This window comes from Marmota flaviventris, chromosome 3 (assembly GCF_047511675.1).
Source record: "Marmota flaviventris isolate mMarFla1 chromosome 3, mMarFla1.hap1, whole genome shotgun sequence".
Taxonomy (NCBI): domain Eukaryota; kingdom Metazoa; phylum Chordata; class Mammalia; order Rodentia; family Sciuridae; genus Marmota; species Marmota flaviventris.
In genome coordinates, this window is record NC_092500.1 from 5,677,913 (window position 1) to 5,701,807 (window position 23,895).

Genomic DNA, 23,895 nt, shown 5'->3' on the forward strand with positions numbered 1-23,895 from the left:
TGTGCGAGGCTTGGCCAGCCTGAGGCTCATGGCCATGGGCCCCTCCCTCCCCTGGATGGCTGCACCACACACGGTCGGGGCCTCCGAGCCTTGCACAGGCCAGGCACACCGTGGCCACATGGGCCGCGTGGCCCCAGCACGGGCCTGATGGGGAAGCAGGACCGCAGGCCGGCCTTGCCGTCAGCCAGGCCAGCTCTTGGTGCCCCGCCCACCACGCTGCACCGTGAGTTGGCCCTTCCTGGCTTGTTCTGGAGTCCTGGACACTGAGGCCAGCCCTGAAGGACCCTGCCCCCAGCCCAGGAACTGTGGCCTCCCAGGGGACCGCGGCCGGAGGACCTGGGTCACCTCCAGCCAGCCCTGCTGCACACCTGGGGACGGGCAGCTGGTTGCTCATCCAAGCCCTGTCAGCTCTCCTCTGGGCTCCTGCCTGGGGCGGACAACCTGCCTCCCGTGGCCCTCAGTGGCCCTCCCTGCTCTGCCACCAGGGGCCACATGGAACACGTCCACCCCTGGCCCTGCCGGCCTTGCCACAGGTCACGTCTGCTCTGTTCATTCCCCTGACTCCCCCGCCCCGCCCCGCCCTGCCTCACTGGCAAAACCATGCCCGTGAAGCTGGAGAGAACCTCTCCTGAGCTCCATGAGTCACAGGAGGGAAGAGGAGGGAAGGGCACAGCTGACCCACTGAGGTCAGCTCTGCCGCCCGCTGCTTCCCGCCAGCTACTCTGTATCCGGGCAGCCCGCACCAGGGGAGCTGAGTGCCCCCAGCCCAGACCTCCACAGGCAGCTGGACGGTGCACCCCACCCGCCCACCCAGCACCAGGCAGAACCCGCAGCCGGCAGGACGCCTCCTCCAGAGAGAGCGGCTTCCGGCACCCGAGGGCCACCAGCAGCTGGGGTCCCTCCCATGAGCAGCCCAGGAGGACAGCGCCCACCCACCACCTCACGGCCTCTCCCCCTTAGTGACCGCAAACCCGGCTCAGGGAGGCGACCCAGCTTGTCCAGGGTCCCCCCAAAGTTCAGGGGCAGGACTGGGACTGGACTCCTGAGTTCCCGGTGCCACCCCAGCCCTGGGACAGAAGGTAGGTCACCTAGAACCTACTGCACACTCCAGTAGCTGTGTGGCTCCTGGGAGAGGGCTCCTCTGTGTCACACACATGCACACATGCGTGCACATGCTCACGCGCGTGCACACACACACACGCAGGCTCCCGTGGAGTTGAGGAGTCAGGGAGGCTGTGGGTCTGGCCCATCCTTCTCAGGTGGGCAGCGTGTCCTCGGGTCCTGAGAGTACCCAATACTCCGAGGGGACCCTGAAGCTGCCAGCAGTGTGACGGGGGCAGGTGATGGCAGGACCGCAGCTCCAGGCTCTGGCTGCTCAGCCTCTACTGCAGCCAGCCCACCCGCCCTCCCTGGAAACCCTGGCTCTTCCCTCTGCCAGCCACGCCCTCCCGGCCTCCTTAGGTTTCTGTCCCTTTAGCCCCTGACTTTCTCCAGCAGGAGGCCTCCCTGGCCAGCTCCCAGGGCCTCCTCCCAGGGCCTCCTCCAAGGCCTCCCCCAGGGCCTCCCCCCAGGGCCTCCCCCTCATGGTTCTTACGGAACAAGGGAACTGGTTGCCAACTACCTCCCACGGGAGGGAACCCACAGGAGGTAGGTCTGCCTCCTCAGGCCCAGGACCCCCCCACCGCCCGCCCCCCAGGGTCCAGATGGGCACCTGGCCCTCAGTAGCCACTGGACAAATGAACCACCAAGTTCATTCCCACCCCCAGGCCTCAGGTCTCTCAAGGGCAAGGCCTTCGTGCTTCCTCCACGTGGCGGAGGCCCGGCACCCAGGAAGTGTTGGGAAAGGACACGGCACCCTCCAACCAGGGGCTTGGAGCAAACCCAGGCTCAGAAACGTGGGTCCTCCCTGCCGCCCCACCTGCGGAAGCCCCCTGCCTCCAGTTCAAAAGCCACCTTCCACAGGAAGCCCTCCTGGATCTCACCAGGCCCTTCTCAGAGCAGGTTTAGGTCCCCAACCCACTGCCTGGGGCCAGGTCTGGTCCTTCCTGGGGCCCCTCTCCTGCTGGGGCCCCTCTCCTGCTGGGCCTGGTGACGGGAAGGTGTGGAGGGTGGTCAACTCCGACCCTCCAGGCACCAGGAGCTCGAGTCTGTAAAGTCCTTGCTGGAAGCCACACAGGCCAGGAGCTCAGAGTGGCCAGACCACTGCAAGGCGGCCAGCCATGCCCTCCCCAGGCCCGAGCGGCCCCAGGCAGCAGGATGTAGCCTGGAGGCAGAGGCCCGGGTGGCCCGAGGGCTGGTGGCTGGTTGTGGAAGGGCCCCTCTGGAGCACAGAGCTCCCCTGGAGGATGTCGGTAACCCACCCCCACCACCCTCTGGCCCCCCATGGTTCTGGACAAGGCCACTTGGGAAGGACGGTCCCTGCAGCAAATTACCAGAGTGTGGTCTCCATTCCTGCAGCAGTCACTGGGATAGGCACTGGGCTCAGACGGGCCACGTGACACCCTACAATCACCTCTGGTGGAGGCACACTGCACTCCCATTTTTCAGAGAAGAAGCTAAGCACAGAGAGGTGAGGTGACTCACCCACAGTCCCACAGCCCATAAGAGGTGAGGCTGAGATTCGAACTCAGGCAGTTTGGTGCTGAAGCCACGTTCTGAATCTACGCAGAATCAACTTAGAAGACAAGCGACTTTGTGGGGAGAGTGGGGTTGTAAACCCCAGGCCAAGAGATCCAGTCCTGACTCCTGCCAGGCACGAGCCTCCTCTCACCCCCAGGGCTCCACCACACCCAGCCCTCCAGAGACCCTCCTAGAAGACCCCCCAGATCTTCCTGCCCAACCAGACTTTCAGGGCCTGGGCTCCCCGTTTCTCCTGGTCCTTGGTGGTGAGAAGGTCTCATCCCTGGGGGCTCATGAGGCCTTGTCTGGGACCCCACAGGCCACAGGAGGGCCTCCAGCCCCAGAGGGGCACCATGTGGCATCAGCCAGGGCCGTCCAGGGCTGCCCAGGTCACTGTGTCCACAGCAGCTGTCCCACACGCAAGGCCCATGAGCCCAGGTGACCCTCAGCCACTCTGCCTGGGAGTTCCAGGGAGCCTCCCTGGTGACGCCACACTTGAAAACACAGGTGGTCTCTCCCCTCATGGAGACCACCTGCCTCACCATCCGCCCACCTGCAGGGCAGACGCCAGTCAATCCTCACAGGGCCCAGGGTGGATTCTGGAGCCTTCAGTCAGGATCACAGAGACTGCTCAGAAACAGTCTTACCTTCACCATCAGCACCATTGTCAGCATCATCACCATCATCGTCACCACCATCACCATCACCACCATCATCACCATCACCACCATCACCATCATCATCACCATCACCATCATCACCATCACCACCATCATCACCATCACCATCACCACCATCATCACCATCATCACCATCACCATCACCATCATCATCACCATCATCACCATCACCATCACCACCATCACCATCACCATCATCACCATCACCATTATCACCATCACCACCATCACCACCATCACCATCACCACCATCGTCACCATCACCATCATCACCACCATCACCATCACCATCATCACCATCATCACCATCATCACATCACCACCATCACCATCATCACATCACCACCATCACCATCACCACCATCATCACCATCACCACCATCACCATCATCATCACCATCATCACCATCACCATCACCATCATCATCATCACCATCATCACCATCACCATCATCACCATCATCACCATCACCATCACCACCATCATCACCATCACCATCACCATCACCACCATCATCACCATCACCATCATCATCACCATCACCACCATCACCACCATCATCACCATCACCATCATCACCATCACCATCACCACCATCATCACCATCACCATCACCACCATCATCACCATCACCATCATCACCATCACCATCACCATCACCATCGCCACCATCATCACCATCACCATCATCATCACCATCACCACCACCATCATCATCATCACCATCATCACCATCATCATCACCATCACCACCATCACCACCATCATCACCATCATCACCATCACCATCATCACCACCATCATCACCATCATCACCATCACCATCACCATCATCACCATCACCATCATCACCATTACCAGCACCACCAGCACCATCACCATCATCACCATCACCATCACCACCATCACCATCACCATCATCACCATCACCATTATCACCATCACCACCATTGTCACCATCACCACCATCACCACCATCACCATCACCATCATCACCATCACCATCACCACCATCATCACCATCACCATCATCACCATCACCATCACCATCATCACCACCATCATCACCATCACCATCATCACCATCACCGTCACCACCATCACCATCATCACCACCATCACCATCACCATCATCACCATCATCACCATCATCACATCACCACCATCACCACCATTGTCACCATCATCACCATCGTCACCATCACCACCATCAGCATCACCACCATGGTCACCATCACCACCATCATCATCACCACCACCACCACCATCATCACCATCACCACCATCACCCCCATCACTGCTGTCACCACCATCATCACCATAGTCACCATCACCACCATCACTGCTATCACCACCATTGTAACCATCACCACCATCATCACATTCACCATCGTCCCCAGCATCACCAGCACCATCAACCACCTAACCGTCTGCACCTGGACCATTACTATGGTTCCTGCCTCACCATCTCCATCGTCACCATGACAACCATCGCCATCCCATCACCAGGGTTTCAGTGAACACACTGACCATCACACAGGACGGTCAGGACCGTCTCTCACCTTGACTACCACCTGGCCGGGTGAGCTCAGAGCGGAGCCCACATGGGCCGGTTTTGTAAACAGCTGCCCTCCCTGCGCAGTACACCAGGCTTCTGGCCACCAGGAAGACTCCGACTGCGCTCCTCCTGTCTGCGCCTTTGTGCGGGAGACCGGGGAGAAAGACTCCAGGGCTGTGCGCCCGCGGTTGAAAGCAGGCCTCTGGAGACAGACTGCTTGGGCTTCATCCAGTCTGCCTCTTCCTAGCTGTGTGACCTCGGGCAAGGCCCCTACCCTCTCTGTGCCTCAGTTTCCCTGTTTATGAAGTGGAGATGATAGCAACATGCTGTCCTGTGAGACAATATATAGCACACAGGGTAGAGCTGATGTCACCCTTCCAGGTTACATGTAGGGAAAACGAGGCCCAAGGGTGGCAGGAACCTACCTAGGGTCACACAGGGTGAAGGGAAGAGATTCAGAGCTCCCTGTGGCTCCCACCCCCACGTCCCGGCTCTCAGCCTCAGCTCCGGGCTCCCAGCACCCCGAGGCCGGGGTGCCGGGCGCACTCACCATGGGGAGCCGTAGATCCGGAAGCCCCGCACGGTGACCTCGGCATCCTGCAGGTAGATGCAGTTGGTCAGCAGCGACTGCACGTTCTCGTAGTTCTCGGGCTTCAGCTTGGACACGGACGGGAAGTAGTAGAAGTCCTGTTTGATGAGGTCGGCCATGAACTCCTGGTCGAAGGTGAGCTCGTGGTTGCCGGCCACCACCACCTTGTACTCGTAGGGCAGGCTGCCTGCGGGGGACACAGCCACACGCTGGAGGCAGGGAGGCTGGGGAGCTGCCAGAGTCCCCACCACGGGTCCCCGACCACGGGTCCCCAAAAGAAGGGCAGTCACCCTGGCGCTGTCCCCAGGGCCCTGCCTGCCAGGCCTCAGCTAGCCGTCAGCTCGAGACCTGGTGAGCGCTGAGCAGCTCCCCCAGCCTCTGAGCGGAGGACGCCTGGCCTCGTCCTGGGGACTGCTCTGCCTCCGTGTCTTGGCTCCCACTGGAAGGCGACGGTACCCTGTGTTCTAGCCCCAGCTGTCACCAGCTTCCCCGTCCCAGGCTCCCACCCCCTGGAGTCTCGCGTCCCGGCCTCCACGTCCCAGCAAGACCAAACCCAGTTCAACCTCCGGACTCGCGCCCAGGGACAGGGACAGGTCCACCTGCCCCCAACAAGCCCTTTGACTCCAGACCAAGACGAAACGTCCCTGAAGACCCCGCTTTCAACTAGCAGCCGAGCTCGCTCTGCCCTGGGCAGAGCCCTGGGCGGCTCTTCAGGGGTGCTTCCCCGTCCTCCTCTGAGGCCCCCAAGGAGGGGAGCGCAGCCTCAGGGTGCCTGGGCCGTGGACAGCCCCCACACCAGGCTGGCCCTGACAGCCCAGCTCCCCCAGGCCCGTAGCCTCGGGAGGCACCCCTGCCCCGCCCACCCGAGCCACCTGCCCCACCTGGGCCCTCACCGCCCCGGCCTCGGCGGCTGGGTTCCCACCCGCGTGGAGGGAGCGGCAGTGGACCTGGGCTTGGATAAAAGTGAAGCGGATGGTGACGCGGAGGTCCAGCTCCTCCCTGCAGCCCCTGGGGTGGGCCAGGAAGGGCGTGAGGACAGGGAGGGCCGGATCCCAGACCATCTCACCCAGAAGTGACCTGCGGTTGGACAGAACACCTGGACGACTCGCACTCTGGTTCTGGTAGGGACACCACGCTTCACTGCCACATTTGGCCCTGTGAGCAAGGCCCTTCTGTCCCCAGAACTTGCCTGGACTATGTATCACTTGTATGCATTGTGAACTATCTGTTGGTGCAGCGACTTGTGGTAGTGTTGGGGTATTTTTGCTGATGATGTCATTGGTGGTACAATTTTTCCAAAAGGAGCTGTCAATAGGCTTGGTGTATCCTCCTCCCTTCTGCTTGTGATGGTTGTTCAGCTAAAATTTGGAGGCCAACAGAGGTGAGGCAAAGAACCTCACCCCCCCACTGGTACAAAGGCCTATCCACAGGTGCGGCTGTATGCTGGACCGGTAGTCAATGACGAGTAAGATCCAATTGCAATGGTACCAACCTAAGACAGGAGGCTGACGCCTTGAGGTCAGCTCATCCGATGACGGGTAAGGACCATATGTGGTATTGGACAGCCTAAGGCAGGCACGGTCCCTAAGCCACATGCTTGTTGTTTAAACAGAGAGGGGGAGATGTTGAGAGCCACAGCCGAAGGGGCCCCAGCAAACTTCCAGCTGCCAACTGATTGGCTCCTCTGCGGTGATGCCCATTGGGCTGTTTCCCCGCCCTTTCAGACCACGGAGCTGCTCACTGGGGGACTTTTTTGGCTCCGCCCATGCGACCCAGCCAATCGGCCTCAAGAGCAGGAGGAGCGGGGGTTGAGAGGCTTGTGGGAAGCCGGTGGTGACAGTTGGGCTCTGAGGGTTTTCCTGAGGAGCTGTGTGGTGCGGTGTGTGTGGTTCTAAAAATAAAGTTCGTTTCTTTTGACGAGTGGCTCCTGTGCCCAGCCAGACTGCAGCATTACTGTCTCCAATGCTTCAGTATCAACAAGAGGCCAGACCTGCCCCAGAAGGTTCCCAGAGTGTACAAACGTGAACCCCACCACATGCCAGGCACTGGCCAGGCTCTGGCTCTTCGCTGCGGTGTGGATAGGAAGCGGAGGTCGAAGGCTGGAGCGGTGGTGGAGGCTCGGAGGCTGGAGCGGTGGTGGAGGCACAGGGAGGAGCCGGCAGCTGCCCTCTGAGGTGCTGCTGAGCACTTCCTCCCGCTCAGCCCATCCTGAGCCCCGAGGGCTGGCTCCCTCCTGGAGGAGCAGGGCCCACTGAATGCTCCGGGGGGGGTCCTCGGGCCCCTCAGGAAGGCCACCTGAGCCGCTGCAGAGCCACACTTCACAGCGTGTCCTCTGCGTTCCTGGGCGGCTGTGACCTCCACAAAACCCGCTGATCTGAGTTCAGTCCCGACTCCCTCTCAACTGGGAAGTCACTTAACCTCTCTGAACACGGACTTCCCCTGCCATACGGTGGGTGTGCTGGTGACCCCCTCCCCAGGCTAAGGACCTCCCCTGGCCCCCAGGACCCCCCAGTGCCTCCCCTGAGGCTCCCTTCACCCACCCCTCCCAGGAGCAGCAGGCGGTGACCGGCACCTCAGCTGTCTCCTGGGGGAACCCAGCAGTCCAGGGGCCCTAGAGGCTCTGCTGCCCTTGACCGTGAACACACGGTCACACAGCTCTCTGCCATGTGACCGTCCCTCAAGAACAGAACCCAGGAGCCTCTGCTCTGATTCCTGGGGACGGTCAGTCCTCCTGGAGACTGAGGCCCCGGTCCAGTGCCTGATTCAAAGACGTGCAGTGAGACTTGGTCAGCGTCAGTGTCCTAGGAAGAAGCCCAGGAAGGGCAGGTGAGGCTTCCTGCCTCCCGGGGCCACGGCCACTGCTGGTCTCTACGGCAACAAAACGGAAGAGTCCAGAAGCCAGTTACAAACTTCACACCTGCCCAGTTGGGACCCAACAATCTGTCCAGCCACGTGGCCTAGAGCCAGGGGACTCAGCTGCTGGAGACATCCTGATGCCCAGCTTGGCCCCCGGGTGGGTCAGCTGGTGGGCAGGGGACAAGAGGCAAGCAGCTACAAAACAGGCAGAGGCCACTGAACACTCACTGACCGTCACCCCAGACTTCTCAGCAGACTGATGCTCGTCATCTCTGGGGGCCGAGAGGAGGGGACGGGCCACGGGCTCCTGGGTCCCAGACCCAGCTCTGCCACTGCTGCTTGGCCACCTTGGCCCCGGGCATTGGTTCCTCTGTAACTGGGAGCAGTGATGCCCGCCCACGGGGCACCCCCAGTGATGGAGGAGACGCCGAGCGGAATCGCACACACCTTCATGTTCAGCACGGCCCGACCGTGATGGGGCCAGAAGCCCCGGGCCAGACCTGCCTGGCACACATTCTGTTGGCCACAATGTCCGCTTGGTAACTGAATTTGTCGCCAGCATTAAAACTTTGAGAGATTCCCAATAAAACTTCATTCTGTTTGTCTAAAATCAACTAAATAAAATTCAACATCGGGCGATGCTGGCCATTCAGGGAGTGCCGCATCCGCCACCCCCAGCCTTAGACGGATGCAAACATCCAGTTGGCCCCAGTCCCTACCTGTCCCTACTACCCACACTGAGTCTGTTGAACTCACTTCAAGGTGCTGCCCCCCTCCAGTGGGTTTCTGGCCCCTGCCACAGTCCTCGGAGACAGGAGGGGACAGAACTGGCCCAGGGTGCTTCCCAGCAGGAAGGGGGACGGGCCATCCTCACCCCCGCTTGTGAGGGCCACTGTCCTCAGCTGCAGAGTGGACGTAGTAGAATAGCCGGGCAGGTTCTGAGGGGAGGTCTCCGGCCTCCAGCAGGCCGGCTGCCCCGCGACAGGCCCCGCTGCCTGAGCCCACACAGACCGTCCCTCCCCTCCAGCGGCCACCTCGTGGAGCTTCATGGTGGTGCTGCTGGTGGCTTCATTCACCAGCTGGGACCTGCTGGGGACAGTGGGTGACGCAGACACACCTGTTCCCATGCCATGGAGCTCTCCTGCTGGGGGTGCAGCCGGCTGCTCAGCACCTGGCCAGGCCCGAGGACAGTGGCCAGAGGCCAGGAAACCCACCCGGGCCCATGGGGTGCAGTGGCGCAGTGTGACACTGGACATGGGTCCAGCTCCGCCACACCCCGGGGTCAGCAACTGAGAGGCCACCAGACCACAGAGTCAGCCTGGGGACACACTGCGGCCAGGAGGCAGGAGCAGCCCCTGGCTGGGGTGGACAGAGTGGCCGCCGCCCACTGCCTCCAGCTGCTCCACCCGTTTCCACCTCACATCACCCATCCAGCCCCCCCAGCCCCACCCCTCGGGGGCCAGAGCCCCACTAATGTACTTATGTCACGTCTCTGACTGGGGGTGTTACTTGAGCAATTAGCAGATTACTCCAACTTACGGCTCCATTTATTCCTGGCTCCTGGGGCTGGGGTGTGCGGGGAGCTGTCAGGTCCCCAGCTCCTCCCGCCTCGGAAGAGGAGAAGGAGGCTTCCCCAACCCACCGAGAGGAGAGGGCGGGGGACAAGGCCAGGCAGGGTGGGGACATGCACCAAGCCAGGCACCAGCAGGAGCTGAGATTTCCTGGGGACAGCATCAAACCCTGCCTGGTCTCTCCAACAAGGTGGACACCAAGGCTTGGAGGCACGGGGACGTCCAACAGGAACATGGAAGCCTCCGGCACCAGCTCCCTGAGCTGAGACTAGCCACAAGTCCATCTGTCTGGGATTCACTCGAACTTGGTAACTCACCACCTGCACGTGACCTCTGCAGACACTCAAGGATTACTGTCCCCATTTTACACCTTGAGAAAGGTTGCCTAAGGTCACATGGATCAATAACAAAGTGATCGGCAGTCACGAAGGGTGATGGTCACTGGACAGACCCTGTGGCAGCATCTGAGGTGCCCTCTGAACCATCACGCCACCCTGCTTCTCAGTGGATGGAAGGATGGATGAATTCGTGGGTGGGTGGGTGGGTGGAAGAATAGGTGGCTGGGTGGCTGGCTGGGTGGCTAGGTGGGTATGTGGGTACATTTATCAATCCACCCACCCTGAGTCAACCCCCACAGCCTCCTCTATCCAACTGGCCTCTGTCTCCCTAGATTCCTCCCTTTTCTGCAAATTCTTTCCCGCTGCCCCTGGTACGGTGTGGTCTTCAGACTCACCTCCCTTGTCCACAGCCCTGATTGTTCCCTCGGGGTCGTCTTGATGGGGCCTGCTCCCTTGCAGGTGGCCGTGAGGTGACTGGCCACTGTGGAGGGGCGACAGCCCTCCCCTGGTCTCCAGCACTCCTGGTCCCTGACCTGAGAGGGACCACCACTGCGGCCTGTCCTGCTCAGCCCCGCCGTCCCCACCCTGCCTGGCCACGGGGCCTGCACACCAAAGACACTGATGCCATTCCCTGGGCCCTTGGCTCTGCTGTCCCACCCCTGGGGCAGCAGACAGCAGGTGACACCCAGGGGAGCCTCCTGGTGCCCAGATGGGAGGCGCTGAGTGCCCGCGAGGGGCTGCTCTCCAGGTGGTGTGGGGTCCCACAGCATCATCCTGGAGACCAGAACCTGGAGACCACCCTGTGGACCACGCAGGGCAAGTGCAGGAAGCCACAAGAGGTGGCCTGTCCGAGGGACCCGGCTGGGCTCAGGGACAGCAGCTCGAGGAGGGGGTGGCTGTGCCAACTCGGTGAGGCGGGTGGAGCAGATGGGGCCAATGCCCTTCTACCCACCTGACCTCACAGACTCCAAGGACGCCAAGGCTCCACTCGCCTGACTCAAACGCACTCCCCGCTGGGCACTCACCTTCCTCCCTGAAGCTGGGCCTGGCTGTAAGAGCCGCAGCCCTGGTCAGCTCTTCACAGCACTGGCTGGACACGAGCTTGTTCCAGGCCCTGGTCAAGACTCCACCGGGGGCCTGACGGTGAATAGGACACAGTCTGGAGACCTAATCTATGCTACTACTGGATAGAGGAGAAAGGGAAAGCTCAGAGAGGGGTAGAGAGTTGCCCAAGGTCACACAGTGAGACAGTGGAGACCTGGGACTCAAACCTGGCCTCCTGACTCAGGGCACCTGAACAATGGCCCACCAGCCTCTGCTGGGAGAGACCCAGTGACTGGTAGTTGGGGACTAGGAGATGAGGTCATTCAGGAAGAAGGGGGCAGTGACCTGAGGGACAGGTAGCCCCTGCGATGGGAGGCATCCCAAGTGGGCCTTGCTGGGCGGGTCGAACGCTGATCTCCCAGCCTCTGATGGGCAGCAGGTCCTCGGCCTCTAAACCCACCCAGCGCTCCTTGCCTTTCAGAACTGGCGGACATGGCTGTACACTTGGGTTCCCCATGATGATGCCCGGGTCATCTACCCAGAGCTTTCCTTTCTTCTCAACCATATTCTTCAAAATCCTGCCATTTACCAGCCACGGGTTTCGTGGGGGTAAAGAGACCATTAATCAGCCGAGCCCCGGGGAGGACAGCCCTGCTCTCTTAGCTCCTCATCTGCCCTAAACATCCAAAGAAATGTGCGTCCACTCCTAGATTCCTCAGGGCGGCCAGCGTGGCTGGTGCGCAGGGCCCAAAGAGGGTGGCGGACAGAAGTCTCTGCTGCTGTGCTCCTGAAAGGAATCCCTCTCCAAGAGGAAACCATTCTTCACTGCAAGTACCTCCCCAGCCCACTTCACAGGAAGTGCTGCCTCCAAACTGCATAATCTGTGACATTCGGGAAGATATGTGTGAGCCCAGCACCGTCTGTGGCATTCCCAGAGAGGCGTCTGAGCCCAGCAGGATGTTCCCGCGCTCTAACTGCAGTGACAATCAGGAAAATGCCCACTTACTGCTCCTTCCGCCCATCCCACCTCGCGGAACACAGGAGAGGGGGTGGAATAAAGAGACGCGCAGCGATCTCTGATTGCATCTTTAGCACATCTTTGACAGTCTCGTGTTTAAACACTCGCCCGTGTCTGGGAGGCAGGCTTCTCGGTATGGCACACGGTTCAGGACAGCCCAGAGCGGAGAGGCTCCCACAGTCGGCTGCAGACCACAGTGGGGTCTCTGCAGCTTGGACATGTGGACACCAGCACACGGCCAAGCACACACGGAGGACATTGGCCAGGGGTGCAGGGAGAAAGGGAAATCTGTGCATGACCCCAACAGGCGGGCAATGGAGCAGGACCCTGGGCCAGTGCCAGGCTGCGGCTCCGGAAGACGTGGCTGGGCTGGGCCGGCACAAGTTGGGTTCTGCTGCCCTGCAGGGGCTCCCTGTGCCGAGCCCCGTGTCCAGCTTCTCTCATTCAATACTTCTGGACTCTCGGCAAGCGAGGTCACTGACCTGGTTGCACAGCCAAGTGGCCAGGGTGCCAGGTGTGGAGCCCAGGTCCCTCTCCACCTCCCACTGGCCGGGAGCCGTCGCCCCGGAGCCTCGGTGTCCTCATCTGTAAGATGGAATGCTCCAGGCTCCCCTGGACGGCCAGCTGGGCAGACACTCCCAGGGCTGGTTGTGCCCATGCCAAGACTTGTTTCAGGCACAGACACAGATCAGCTGTGCTCACAGTTCCCTACAGGCAGGAGGCACCCTGGGTGCGGGGCCACTCGGGGAGGTCAGGAGGCAGAGGGGAGGGGACGTGGTTTCCTAGGGAAGAGACAGGCCAGCAGGTGAACTGGCTTGGGCTGCTGTGTCTGAGCCACTCTGGTGGCTCTGGGGCACAGGGCTGTTGCTGACTGTCTGACACCCTGGGGTCATCAGGGCAGGTGGAGAGTGGCCCTCGCTGAGAGCCCATGAGGCGGTGGCTGGGGGCAGGGGCTGGGGACTGGTTGGTTTGCATGTCAAGACACGTTCAAGGTGAGTGATTTGCCACCTCTGGGAAGTGGCTGACCCCAGGGGCAGTCCCTCTCAACGAGACCCTGAGGGGTCAAAGCGCTAGAGCACAGAAAAGACAAAGGCACAATGACCCTCCAGACATCAGCCGAGGTCTTGGCATTCCAGGGATGTTTGCAGAATCTAATGCTGAAATCTACAGGGAAGCCCAGGCCTGGGAGCAGGAGCAGGAGCAGGAGGAGAGTGAGGCTCAAAGGCCGGGCCACTGCCCCGGGCACACCTGCTCCCCGTGGGCCTCACCCAGCTGCAACAGGCCCTGCTGCCCGCCCCAGCCCCTGCGGGAGACGCCTGGATCCAGCCCCCGACATCGGTGCCCATATTGAACAGGCAAACCCGGTTTTTCTTCTGTTCCATCCTAATAGCCAAAATGTTTAACTTTCAAACATTTGCTTTTCCTGGGAAATGTTTAAAAACAGGGACATTCAGTCCTCATCATCTTCAACGGCTGTTTCCATTGCTGCCACGGAGCACAGATGACTTTGGGCTAAAAGGGACAGCTGAAAGTTTCCTGTTTTCCCCCCAAACACAAGACCGCCTGTAGGCAGAACTCCGTGGGGCCTCCTGGAAGTCACGAGAAGGCAGAACATAGGTGCCCAACGATGTGCCTGGAAGGCCCCTGGTGGCCCCGGGAGGGCCTGGCTGGTAACCACGTGCCACATGCACCCAGAGCTTGAGGCTGCAGCGCCCCCTGTCGGCGCTCTGCCCTCCTCTCAACCGACCTCGGCCCTCGACCTGGGGCCTCCTGACATTGGCTTACGCTGCTCTGGGCTCTGGGCTCCCCTCCTGCCCCTACTTTTTAGTCAACTCCAATCCAAGGCACCCTTGTCCACTGGCCCAAGTGTGGCCTCCTCCAAGATGCCGCCCACGAGTACCCCTTCCTCGCCGCCCTGGCAGGGAGATGGGCTCCTTCAGGGAATCAGTCCCTGGATTCCTCTCCCCACCCCCAGCACAAGGCAGGCGCTCGCCACGTGTCCCTGAATGCACAAGACAGTGTCCCCTGCAGCAGATGACAAGAGCTAGAGGGGACAAATGACCGGTAAAGGTCTCCTAAGCAGTGGGCCCCAGGTGTCTGGGAAGGCCAAATGAGTGGCAGCTGCCAAGGTACAGGACATCAAGGCCCAGGCTGCGGAGCTGGCACCACCCAGGAATGGCCAGGGCAGCGGCACCTGGACTGGGAATCAGAGGTGGCTCTTCTCAGTCGGGAGGCAGGTGCTACCCCCGCACTGGGCACCCAGCGAAGGGCCTTTGCCCTCCCGAGGCCTCTTTCCCCCCCATCCACCAAGAGGTAAATGAACACCCCAACCCTCAAGAGCCCTCCCAAGGGTCTGAGACCCTCCATCTGACGGGGTCAGATGGAGGGACAAAAGTGAACTTCCACAGGACAGGACACTGTGCACCCGAGCTGGAGTTGCTGACATCCCACGATGTTAATTAAAAGGCCTGGCCTCCCCGGGCAGAGGTCTGGGAGCTGAGATGAATGCGCAGAGAACTCTGGGACCAAAGTCCCGGGTGGGAACAGGCAGCAGGGGCTGCCAGGGGCAGTCTGAGCTGTGACCAGAGCCCTGGGGGCACTGCATATGAAGAGGGCTAGGGCCAGACAGGACCCTGCCCCCAAGTGCCCACTAGTGACCTTGCCCCCCATCACCACCCCCCAGCAAAGGAGGCACACTCTCAGGTGGGGGGAACGAGACACCAAAGAACCCCTTTGGGGAGCATCGGGCCTGAGGGAGGATGGGCGGTGAGGCCAGGGTGAGCCTCAGCAGGACTGAGTAAGAACACACACAGTGACCAGGAGGCCCAGCTCCCTCCCCACTCAGCTCTCAAACCTGGAGCCGCTGCGGGACTGGGAAGTGGGACAAACAGGCCCAGGAGAAAGTCCTGCAGGCACCCGAGGCTCCCCAAAGACACCGCCAGGTCCCCGTGTTGCATGCCCCTCCCACCCCACCACACACACACACACACACACACTCACACACTCTCACACACGCTCACACGCTCACACGCTCACACACACTCATACACTCACAAACTCACAAACTCACATTCACACACTCATGCACTCACACTCACACACACACTCACACACTCTCACACACACTCACACGCTCACACACACTCATACACTCACAAACTCACATTCACACACTCATGCACTCACACACTCATGCACTCTCAACTCTCACACTGTCACACACATTCACACACACTCGCACACTCACACACTTGCACACACTCATGCACACACTCTCAAACACTTGCACTCTCTCACTTGCACTCACACTCACATACACACTCTCGCACACACTTGCACACACTCACACACTTGCACACACACTCTCACATACTTGCACTCTCTTGCACTCACACACACTCACACACTCACTCACACACACACACATACCACTGATCAGCTGCTGTCAGAAGTCCAGTTCTTACACACACACACCCAGGTCAGCAGGTCCCTGAGAAGGAACCCAAACTGCAAACAGAGGCAGAGGCCAGACCCAACAGAAGACAGGAAAGTGGGAGGAGGGGGCAGGAAAGGAACCTTTGTAACTGACGCCCTCGGGGAGATAAGAGAGGACACCGCATCCAGAAAAGGCTGGCAGGGCACTTCTGCAGAGGGGAGAAAAGCATCGCAGGGTTTTTTAAAATTTAGCTAAAGATGAGGAAGAGGAAGTTGGAGGAGTCTCCCGGGGAACTAAAACAGACCATCAAGTGCAAAGCAGGCGAGTCAAACCAGAGGTCCAACAGCCGAGCACCACACCTATAAGCAGAAGTCAGAGGATGGGGAATGAAACTGAGCTAATGCCCTACAACAAAGGACAGAATTTACTTCACTAAAAGGGTGGCCTGAGTGACCAGAAAAATGAATGAAAAAAGACCCTCGAGCAAGGCACTCTGTCCAGGAACACAACAGGTCACATATCAAGGACGAGGACTCCCAACCCAGGGCACCCTCAAATGTGACCCTGGAAGGTAAGAGATGACACAGCAATGCTTTCCAAATTCTAGGGGGATGAATCGCAACCCAGAATTCCACACCTGGACACTATCCATTGAGATCGAGGACAAAAGAGAGAATTTTCTTGACATTCGAGTCGCCAAACGTGGAGATCTCCTGCTCTTCTCAGAAAGCTCTGAGGATGCGTTCCACCAAGGCAGGGGGTGAGCCTCGGCCAAGGAAGCCCTGGGTTCCAGAACCAGGGCCTCCAAGACAGACAGAAGGGACGGAAGGAAGGGACGGGAAATCTCTGGACGGCCCCTGGGACGGGCCTGAGACCAATCAGCTCAGAAGGCGCAGGGCTCGAGGCCCCAGGAGGTGAGCCCCCAAGAAAAAGGGTTGACAGGTGACCTGTGCGCCTCACCCCACGGCCAAAGGGCATTTGAAGTTCCATAGGAGACTGGGGTGAGCCCTGGCAGGTACACACAGGAACGAGCAGATCATACCATGAATATTCAACCAAAAACGGAGATGAGACTGTGTTAGACAGGAGAAAGGACGCGCAGGCGTGGGGAGGCCGAGCCTCTGAATCTTCATTTTTCATTTTAAGAAATTTAGAAGCAATGTCTAAAGCTGGAAAACAAACAAACAAACAAAATCACCACAGAAGCCAGCCCAAGAGCTGGGCCGGGCGGACGTCAGGGATGGGGGAGGGCAAGGGCAGGGACTACCTCACCACAGCCGGGAGCCCTGGTGACCTAGTGTGCACGCGTCACCTGAAGGCAAACAGAAGTTTAAATAAGTAAAAGGCCCAGGGGAGCCAGGTGCTCCTCATCCGCCTTCCCACTCTGCCCAGGGACAGCCGTGTCCCTCGATGGCTCCGCTTGTTGTTCGAAACCTAGAACCAAAGCAAACTGTGTCCTGGTCACACCGACAGGAGACAGAAGCAGCAGGAGGCCCGAGGGCAGCGGCTGTGCCAGGCGTGAGGCCCTGGAGGGCGTGAGGCCCTGGAGGGCGTGAGGCTGAGAGCCTCCAGCACGGGGCCCAGAGGCAGGGGCAGCTAGGCCGCTCCTCACCTGGGCAGGCGAGCGGCTGCCCACTGCTACCTGCCAAGAGTGAGCCGCACCCCACACGCCAATTCCTAACCCCACGAAGGGGCAGCACCGCGTGGCCAGTGAGCAGGTCGGGCCTCGGGAGCTCACTCACATCTGGCAGGAAGGGAGGTGGGAGGCTGCGCCCAGATCCCACCAGAGCTGAAGCCCTTGGCTTCCTCCTCTCTCCCCAAACTCCTAGACATGGCAGAGCCCCGGGTCTTTCCACCAAACGGTCTTCAAAAGGAAAGCGGTGTGGCTTCCCTCTGAGCCTTCACGCTCGCTCCCGTGGTGCGGACCTGGAGCTGCTGTACCCGAGAGCAATCGAGGCGCACTTCAAGAACGAAGGCGTCACCACCTTTGCCCACGCTCCTCCCTGGCAAAACGGTCAAGAGCAGCTGTGTTAGGGTTCTGGAAATTAACCAGAGGCTAAGGAGCACAAAGACAAGGAACCCAGCTCTGCGGCCTCCTGACCTGCTCCGCCCCAGCCTCCACCCTCCATCTCTGTAGCAGCCTCAGAGCCACAGGAGCTGGGGAACCAGCATCCTAGCAGCCACTGAGGTCAAAATGGGTTTGGGACACTCCAGGAAGCCTCGTCACTGAAGAACAGCCACTGTTTGACATGTGGTCCTGGGCTTGGGGACTGTCTCTGTTGACTGGATGCAGCGCTCTCGGAGCACAGAGCCTGGCCACAGCAGCCGTCTAACGCCACAACCCCCAGGGCGCAATGCCACCAGGGGCAAAGAAAACGCCTTCCTAAGACACCAGAGGGTTAACTGTCCACAGGGGATCCTAAGGATCAGGCCCTGATCCCTCACCCCGGCTGACCTTGACGCTCACTGTGTGTGTGCAAGAAGGAAAGGGCTGGTGCATCAAGGGTGTGGCACAACACAAACAGGTGCAGCCTCCAGCAAGGGGCAGCAGACTCACCGGTCCAGGATGTATAAGGAGATCTCTGTCCAGTCCTCGCTACCAACGGAGCTAGCCAAGAAGTGACCACACATGACAAAGAACACACACTATAGAACTGGTCCAGGAAGGTTACTAAACAAATGACAATAACAGTAAACCTTAGTGCGGGGACGTGGGGGGGATCTGATTTCCACAGTTGGTAAACTAGATTATGGAAAATAGCCGCTTCTATTTTTTAAATGATATACCCAATAAAACAGAAGAGCATGGTCCCTATGAAAAAGAACGGTCTACTGTCCCTAAGAAACCCCAGATGCTGGAGACACCTTTAAAACAGCTAGGAGAAAGCTGTTTTAAGAACTTAAGGATGCTATGTCTAAAGAATTAAAGGAAATTATGAGAATGATTTAGAAAATAGGGGATATCAAGAAAGAGAGGGAACCATAAAAACTGAAAAGGTCAAATTCTGGAGTAGAAAAGTAAGAGAGCAGGAATGAGAATTTCCCTGGAAGGTCTTGGTGGCAGGTTGAAGCTGGCAGAAGGAAAGAATGAATGAACTTGAAGAATGAACTTGAAGACAGATCAATTGAGGTTAAGCAGTCTGAGAAAGAGAAAGGAAACGGAATGAAGAAAGAGGAGCAGAGCCTCAGGTGTCTGTGTGACACTGTCAGGCCCCATGACACACACATAGGGGAGTCACGGGGAGAAGAGGGAAGGAACAAGAAGAATTTTTGAAACAATGGCCCAAACTTCCCAGGTTGGATGAAAAAATTAATCTACACATCCAAGAAGCTCAAATAGTCCAAGCAAGATAAAAAAGACGTCCACATGTAGCTACGTCATTACCAAACTGACAAAAAGCAGAAAATGGAAGCTCATTCACCACACATAAATAATCCCTGATCAGACTAACAGCTAGTTTTTCATCAGGAACCATGAAAACGGGGTAGCAGGCTGTCATGTATAGAATGCTGGGAGGAAAACGCCTCCATCATGCATTTTATATCCAGCAAAACTATCCTTTAGAAATGAGGAAGAAATCGAGTCATTTTCAGGTAAAGGACGTCCGACAGAACCTATTGCCAACACTGTCTACAAGAAATACCAACCAACAGGAGACCTTCAGACTAAAATGAAAAAGCAGGAGACGGTAACTCCAATCCACACGAAGAAATACAAAGCACAGTAAAGGTGACTGCAATCAAACACGGAAGACAGCACGCGGTGGGGTGGGGTCGGTGGGGAGCACTCGCCCAGCGGGCGTGAGGCCCTGGGTCCGAGCCCCAGCACCACACAGAAGGGACACAACATAACCCACAAGACAGTGCCGACATGTTTTCGGTTGTAATCCTTTTGTTCTCCTTTCTGGTTTAAAAGACAACTACATAAATGAGAAGTTCTAAAACTGTGTTGATTAGTTTATGATGCATGAGAGTGTCATTTGTGTGTCAATAATAGCACAGAGGAAGGGGGAGGACAAGGAAATCTATATTACAGCACGATTTTTCTATAAAATATTAATGACTTTAAGTTATTATTAATCTAAACAAAATTGTTTTAAGGTTAAAAGGCCGGGACATAGCTCAGTTGGGAGAGCGATGGCCTCACATGCACAGGGCCCTGAGTTCAATCCCCAGCAAAAGAAAGAAAGGAAGAAAGAAAGAAAAGAAAAGAGAAAAAAAGGCTAATTATAACTTCCAGGCAACCACTAAGCATTGTTTGCTTGTTTGTTTGTCAATTTCTGCAGTTATTGTGGTGCTCTCCCTCATACACAGGGATATATCCCAAGGCCCTGTGGATGCCGGAAACCATGGAGAGCACTGAGCCCTGTGGACGATCTTTCCTCTGCATACCTACCCATGGCAAAGGTCGATTATAAACTAGGCACATAAGAGACCAGCAACAACAACAACAGAATAGAATAAACATAATAACGTGTAATAAAAGCTATGTGATGTGTGCACATGTGCACTCCCCCCTTCCCCCTTCCTCTCCCTCTCTCCCCTCTCCCCCATTCCCTCTTTCTCTCCCTCCTTCTCTCTCTCCTCCCTCTCTCCCCCTTCCTCTCTCTCTCCCTCTCTCTCCTCTTCCTCTCTGTCTCTTCCTCTCTCCTCTCTTCCACTCTTTCTCTCCTTCCCTCTCCCCTCTCTCTCCCTCCCTCTCTCCCCCTCTCCCCCATCCCCTTTCCCTCTCTCCCCCCTTCCCTCTCTCCCCCTCCCTCTCCCTCCCTCCCTCCCTCTCTCCCCCTCTCCCCCATCCCCTCTCTCCCTCCTTCTCTCTCTTCCTTCCTCCCTCTCTCTCCCTCCCTCTTGGTCTCTTTCTCTCTCTCCTTCCCTCTCCTCTCTCTCCCTCTCTCCCCTTCTCCCCCATCCCCTCTCCCTCCCTCTCTCCCTCCTTTTCTCTCTCTCTCTCCCTCTCTCTCTCTCTCTCTCTCCCTCTCTCCCCCTCCCTCTCCCTCCCTCCCTCTCTCCCCCTCTCCCCCATCCCCTCTCTCCCTCCTTCTCTCTCTTCCTTCCTCCCTCTCTCTCTCTCCCTCTTGGTCTCTTTCTCTCTCTCCTTCCCTCTCCTCTCCCTCCCTCTCTCCCTCCTTTTCTCTCTCTCTCTCCCTCTCTGTCTCTCTCTCTCCCCCTCTCTCCCCCTCCCTCTCCCTCCCTCCCTCTCTCCCCCTCTCCCCATCCCCTCTCTCCCTCCTTCTCTCTCTTCCTTCCTCCCTCTCTCTCCCTCCCTCTTGGTCTCTCTCTCTCTCTCTCTCTCTCCCTCTCTCCCTCCTTTTCTCTCTCTCTCCCTCTCTCTCCCTCTCCCTCCCTCTTTCCCTCCTTTTCTCTCTCTCTCTCTCTCTCTCTCTCCCTCTCTCCCTCCTTCTCTCTCTCTCTCCCTCTCTCTCCCTCCTTTTCTCTCCCTCTCTCCCTCCCTCCCTCCCCCCCACGCCTGCATGACGGGCAGGAGTGGGATGAATGACAGGCACTGGGGAGAGGGCCAGGCTGCTGCTAGCCTGTGACAGCACATCAGGAGGACCACTGAGCCACAGTGGTGCCAGTGACTTCAGGTCACCAAAACCACAGGCAGCAAAACTATGGAGGGGGGCCGCTGTGAGCTGGCAAACTAGAAAAACCCACTGAACACAAGAGAAGGCACAAACAGAGGAGCGGGGGGACCAAAGGACAGGATGGACAGAGAACAAAGAGCAAGATGGCGGACCCAAGCTGGCCTTGTCAGTAAGGACACCAAACATAAAGTGCCTGAACACTCCACTAGGAGGGTGGAGGTGAGAAGAGTGGGTTGATCCAGTTGTATGGTATTTATAGGGACACCCTTTAGACACCAAGGATCAGCTAGGCCCAAAGCAAAAGGCTAGAGAGAGACCCGGCCAGGCGGAGGGTGACCAGAGGAGAGCAGTGAGGGCGGCGGCCTCGGCCGGCGAGAGACCGCGGGCCAGGACCACCAGAGGAAAGATGGATATTCTAGAAAGACAAGAAGCCAGGCACCAGATGGCTTCGCTGGTGATTTGGTCCAAACATTTCAAGAAGAACTAACACCAGTCCTCAAGGAGCTCTTCCAAAATACAGAAGAGGAGGAAATGCTCTCCAGCTCCCCTGTGAGCCCTGACACCAAACCTGACTTCCTACAAAAACTCCATGAACCGTGAGCACACCAGGTCCAGCCACCCTCAGAAAGGACCACGGGCCGTGCCAAAGGATCTGCCCCTGGGACACGCAACCGTCCATCCACGTGGCCTTCCACAACCCACAGGGGAAGCCCACGCCATCACCAAGATCAGAGAGCAGGAGACGACAACCATGCTCTCTCGTGATAAGAACAGAAGGGACTTTCTCAGCCGGAGTATCTATGAGAATCCCTCCACCAGCCTGTTCTTCATGGTGAAGAACCAACGTTCTCCTCCTGAGATCAGGACCAGGATGAGGGTGTGCACTGCGGCCATTTCTACCACACGCTCACCAGGGCCCAGGCAGGCCACCCAGCAAGAGGAGGAAACAAGATCAGCCCGAGGAGGGGCAGGAGGGATCCTGTCCCTGTTCACGGGGACCACAGGATTCCCACACACACCCTGACTCCAACACGAGGCCTCCAGAGCCGCGAGGGGTGGAGTCCTGTTCCTCAAACCCATCGGCCACTGCAGCCTGCGTGGGCACAGTGCTGGACCCAAGGTCGACAGTCTTCAAAGCAGGTGGAGAGGAAACAGGACTCGTGGTCCCCAAAGAGGCAGCCGTGGAAGTGACAGCTGACCGTCAACATGGAGCCACCCATGAGCAGTTGCGTCATGGAGAGATGAAGGGGCTTCTGGAACTACAAGCCACAGATTCTAAAATGCTGCTCTCAGGCAGCCGAGGCTCTGGAAAGGGCCCTTCACAGACACACTGAGGCGTCCCGCCCACTGAGCTGCACCCCAGCCCCATGCCAGAGCCCTAACTCCCGGGACCTCAGAATTGACCAATTGGAGACAGGGCCTGGGAAGAAGTGTTTAAGGTAAAATGAGGTCATCTGCATGGGCCCCAAGCCAATGTGACTGGTGTCTAGGAGAAGAAGGGATTAGGACACAGACACACAGAGGGAGACCCTGGGAGAAGACAGTGTCCACAAGAGAGGCCTCAGAAACCAGCCCTCTGATACCTGGTGTTGGACCTCTGTCCTCCAGAACTGTGAGGAAATAAAGGAAGTTGTCCAGTCTGGGACACTTGGTTATAGCAGCCAAAACAGACTAATACAGTAACCGTGCATAAGACACACTCAGAGAATATGGATAAAAATACTTCCTAAAATGTGAACATAAAAAATATTTCTAAAAATATTTTACAAGTGATTTTTAATAGCCATGACGATAATACTAATTTAAATGTTGTGTGCAGGCTTGATTATCTTATCTGTGTCTCTAAACGTTTATATATTCGGATTCTGTCATATAGGGTAGTTACCTGTATAGTCACATCTACTGTAAGGCAAGTCCTCTCTCTCAGGAATCTTTAATTCAGAAGAATTAAAGCAGTGACTCAAACAGGTATTTGTACACTGGGTTCACTGCAGAATGATTCACATGAGCCCAGGTGTCCGTGGACAGGTGAGTGGATAAACAAAAGGTGGGGTCACATACCGTGGAATATTGTTCAGCCTTAAAAAAGAAAGAGATTCTGACATATGCTACCTCCTGGGCGAACCTACAGGGCATCATGCCAGGCACGAAAGGACAACGACGGTATCATCCCCTTACACGAGGTGCCGAGAGAAATCCAATCCTCAGAGGCGGAAAGATGGATCCAGGGCTGGGGGAAGGAGGCCCGAGCAGCCCGTGTCAAAGGGATGTGAGGCTTTGGTTCAGGAAGATGAGAAGTATTAGAGATGGGTCACAGGGACAGTTGCCAGCAACGTGAGGATGCGTAAGGCCACTGAAGCGTGTGCTGTAAAAGGCTAAAACGGTGAATGTTATGTATATTTAACCAGCATTTGAATTTTTAAACAAGCTAAGAAGCTGGATCCCAGACAACTGACTTGTAACCAGGCAGAACTGCAGCTTTGAGCCCTCCGGACCCTGGAGACACAGTTTTGAGACTCTCAGGATCCCGGCAGGCTGGCATTCTAACCTTGAGAACAAACAACTCCAGAATTGTAGAAGGGGGTGGGGCTCAGAGGTGG

At 57.7% G+C, this 23,895-nt stretch overlaps 1 protein-coding gene across 1 annotated transcript in view; it reads right to left on the minus strand.

The window, feature by feature from the left end:
* Nucleotides 1–23,895, minus strand: part of Mpped1 (metallophosphoesterase domain containing 1) — a 62,570-nt gene that overhangs the window by 18,469 nt on the left and 20,206 nt on the right. The window contains exon 3 of the mRNA XM_071609136.1: nt 5,409–5,634. Coding sequence (XP_071465237.1) covers nt 5,409–5,634 — 226 coding nt within the window. The remainder of the gene's footprint in view (nt 1–5,408; nt 5,635–23,895) is intronic.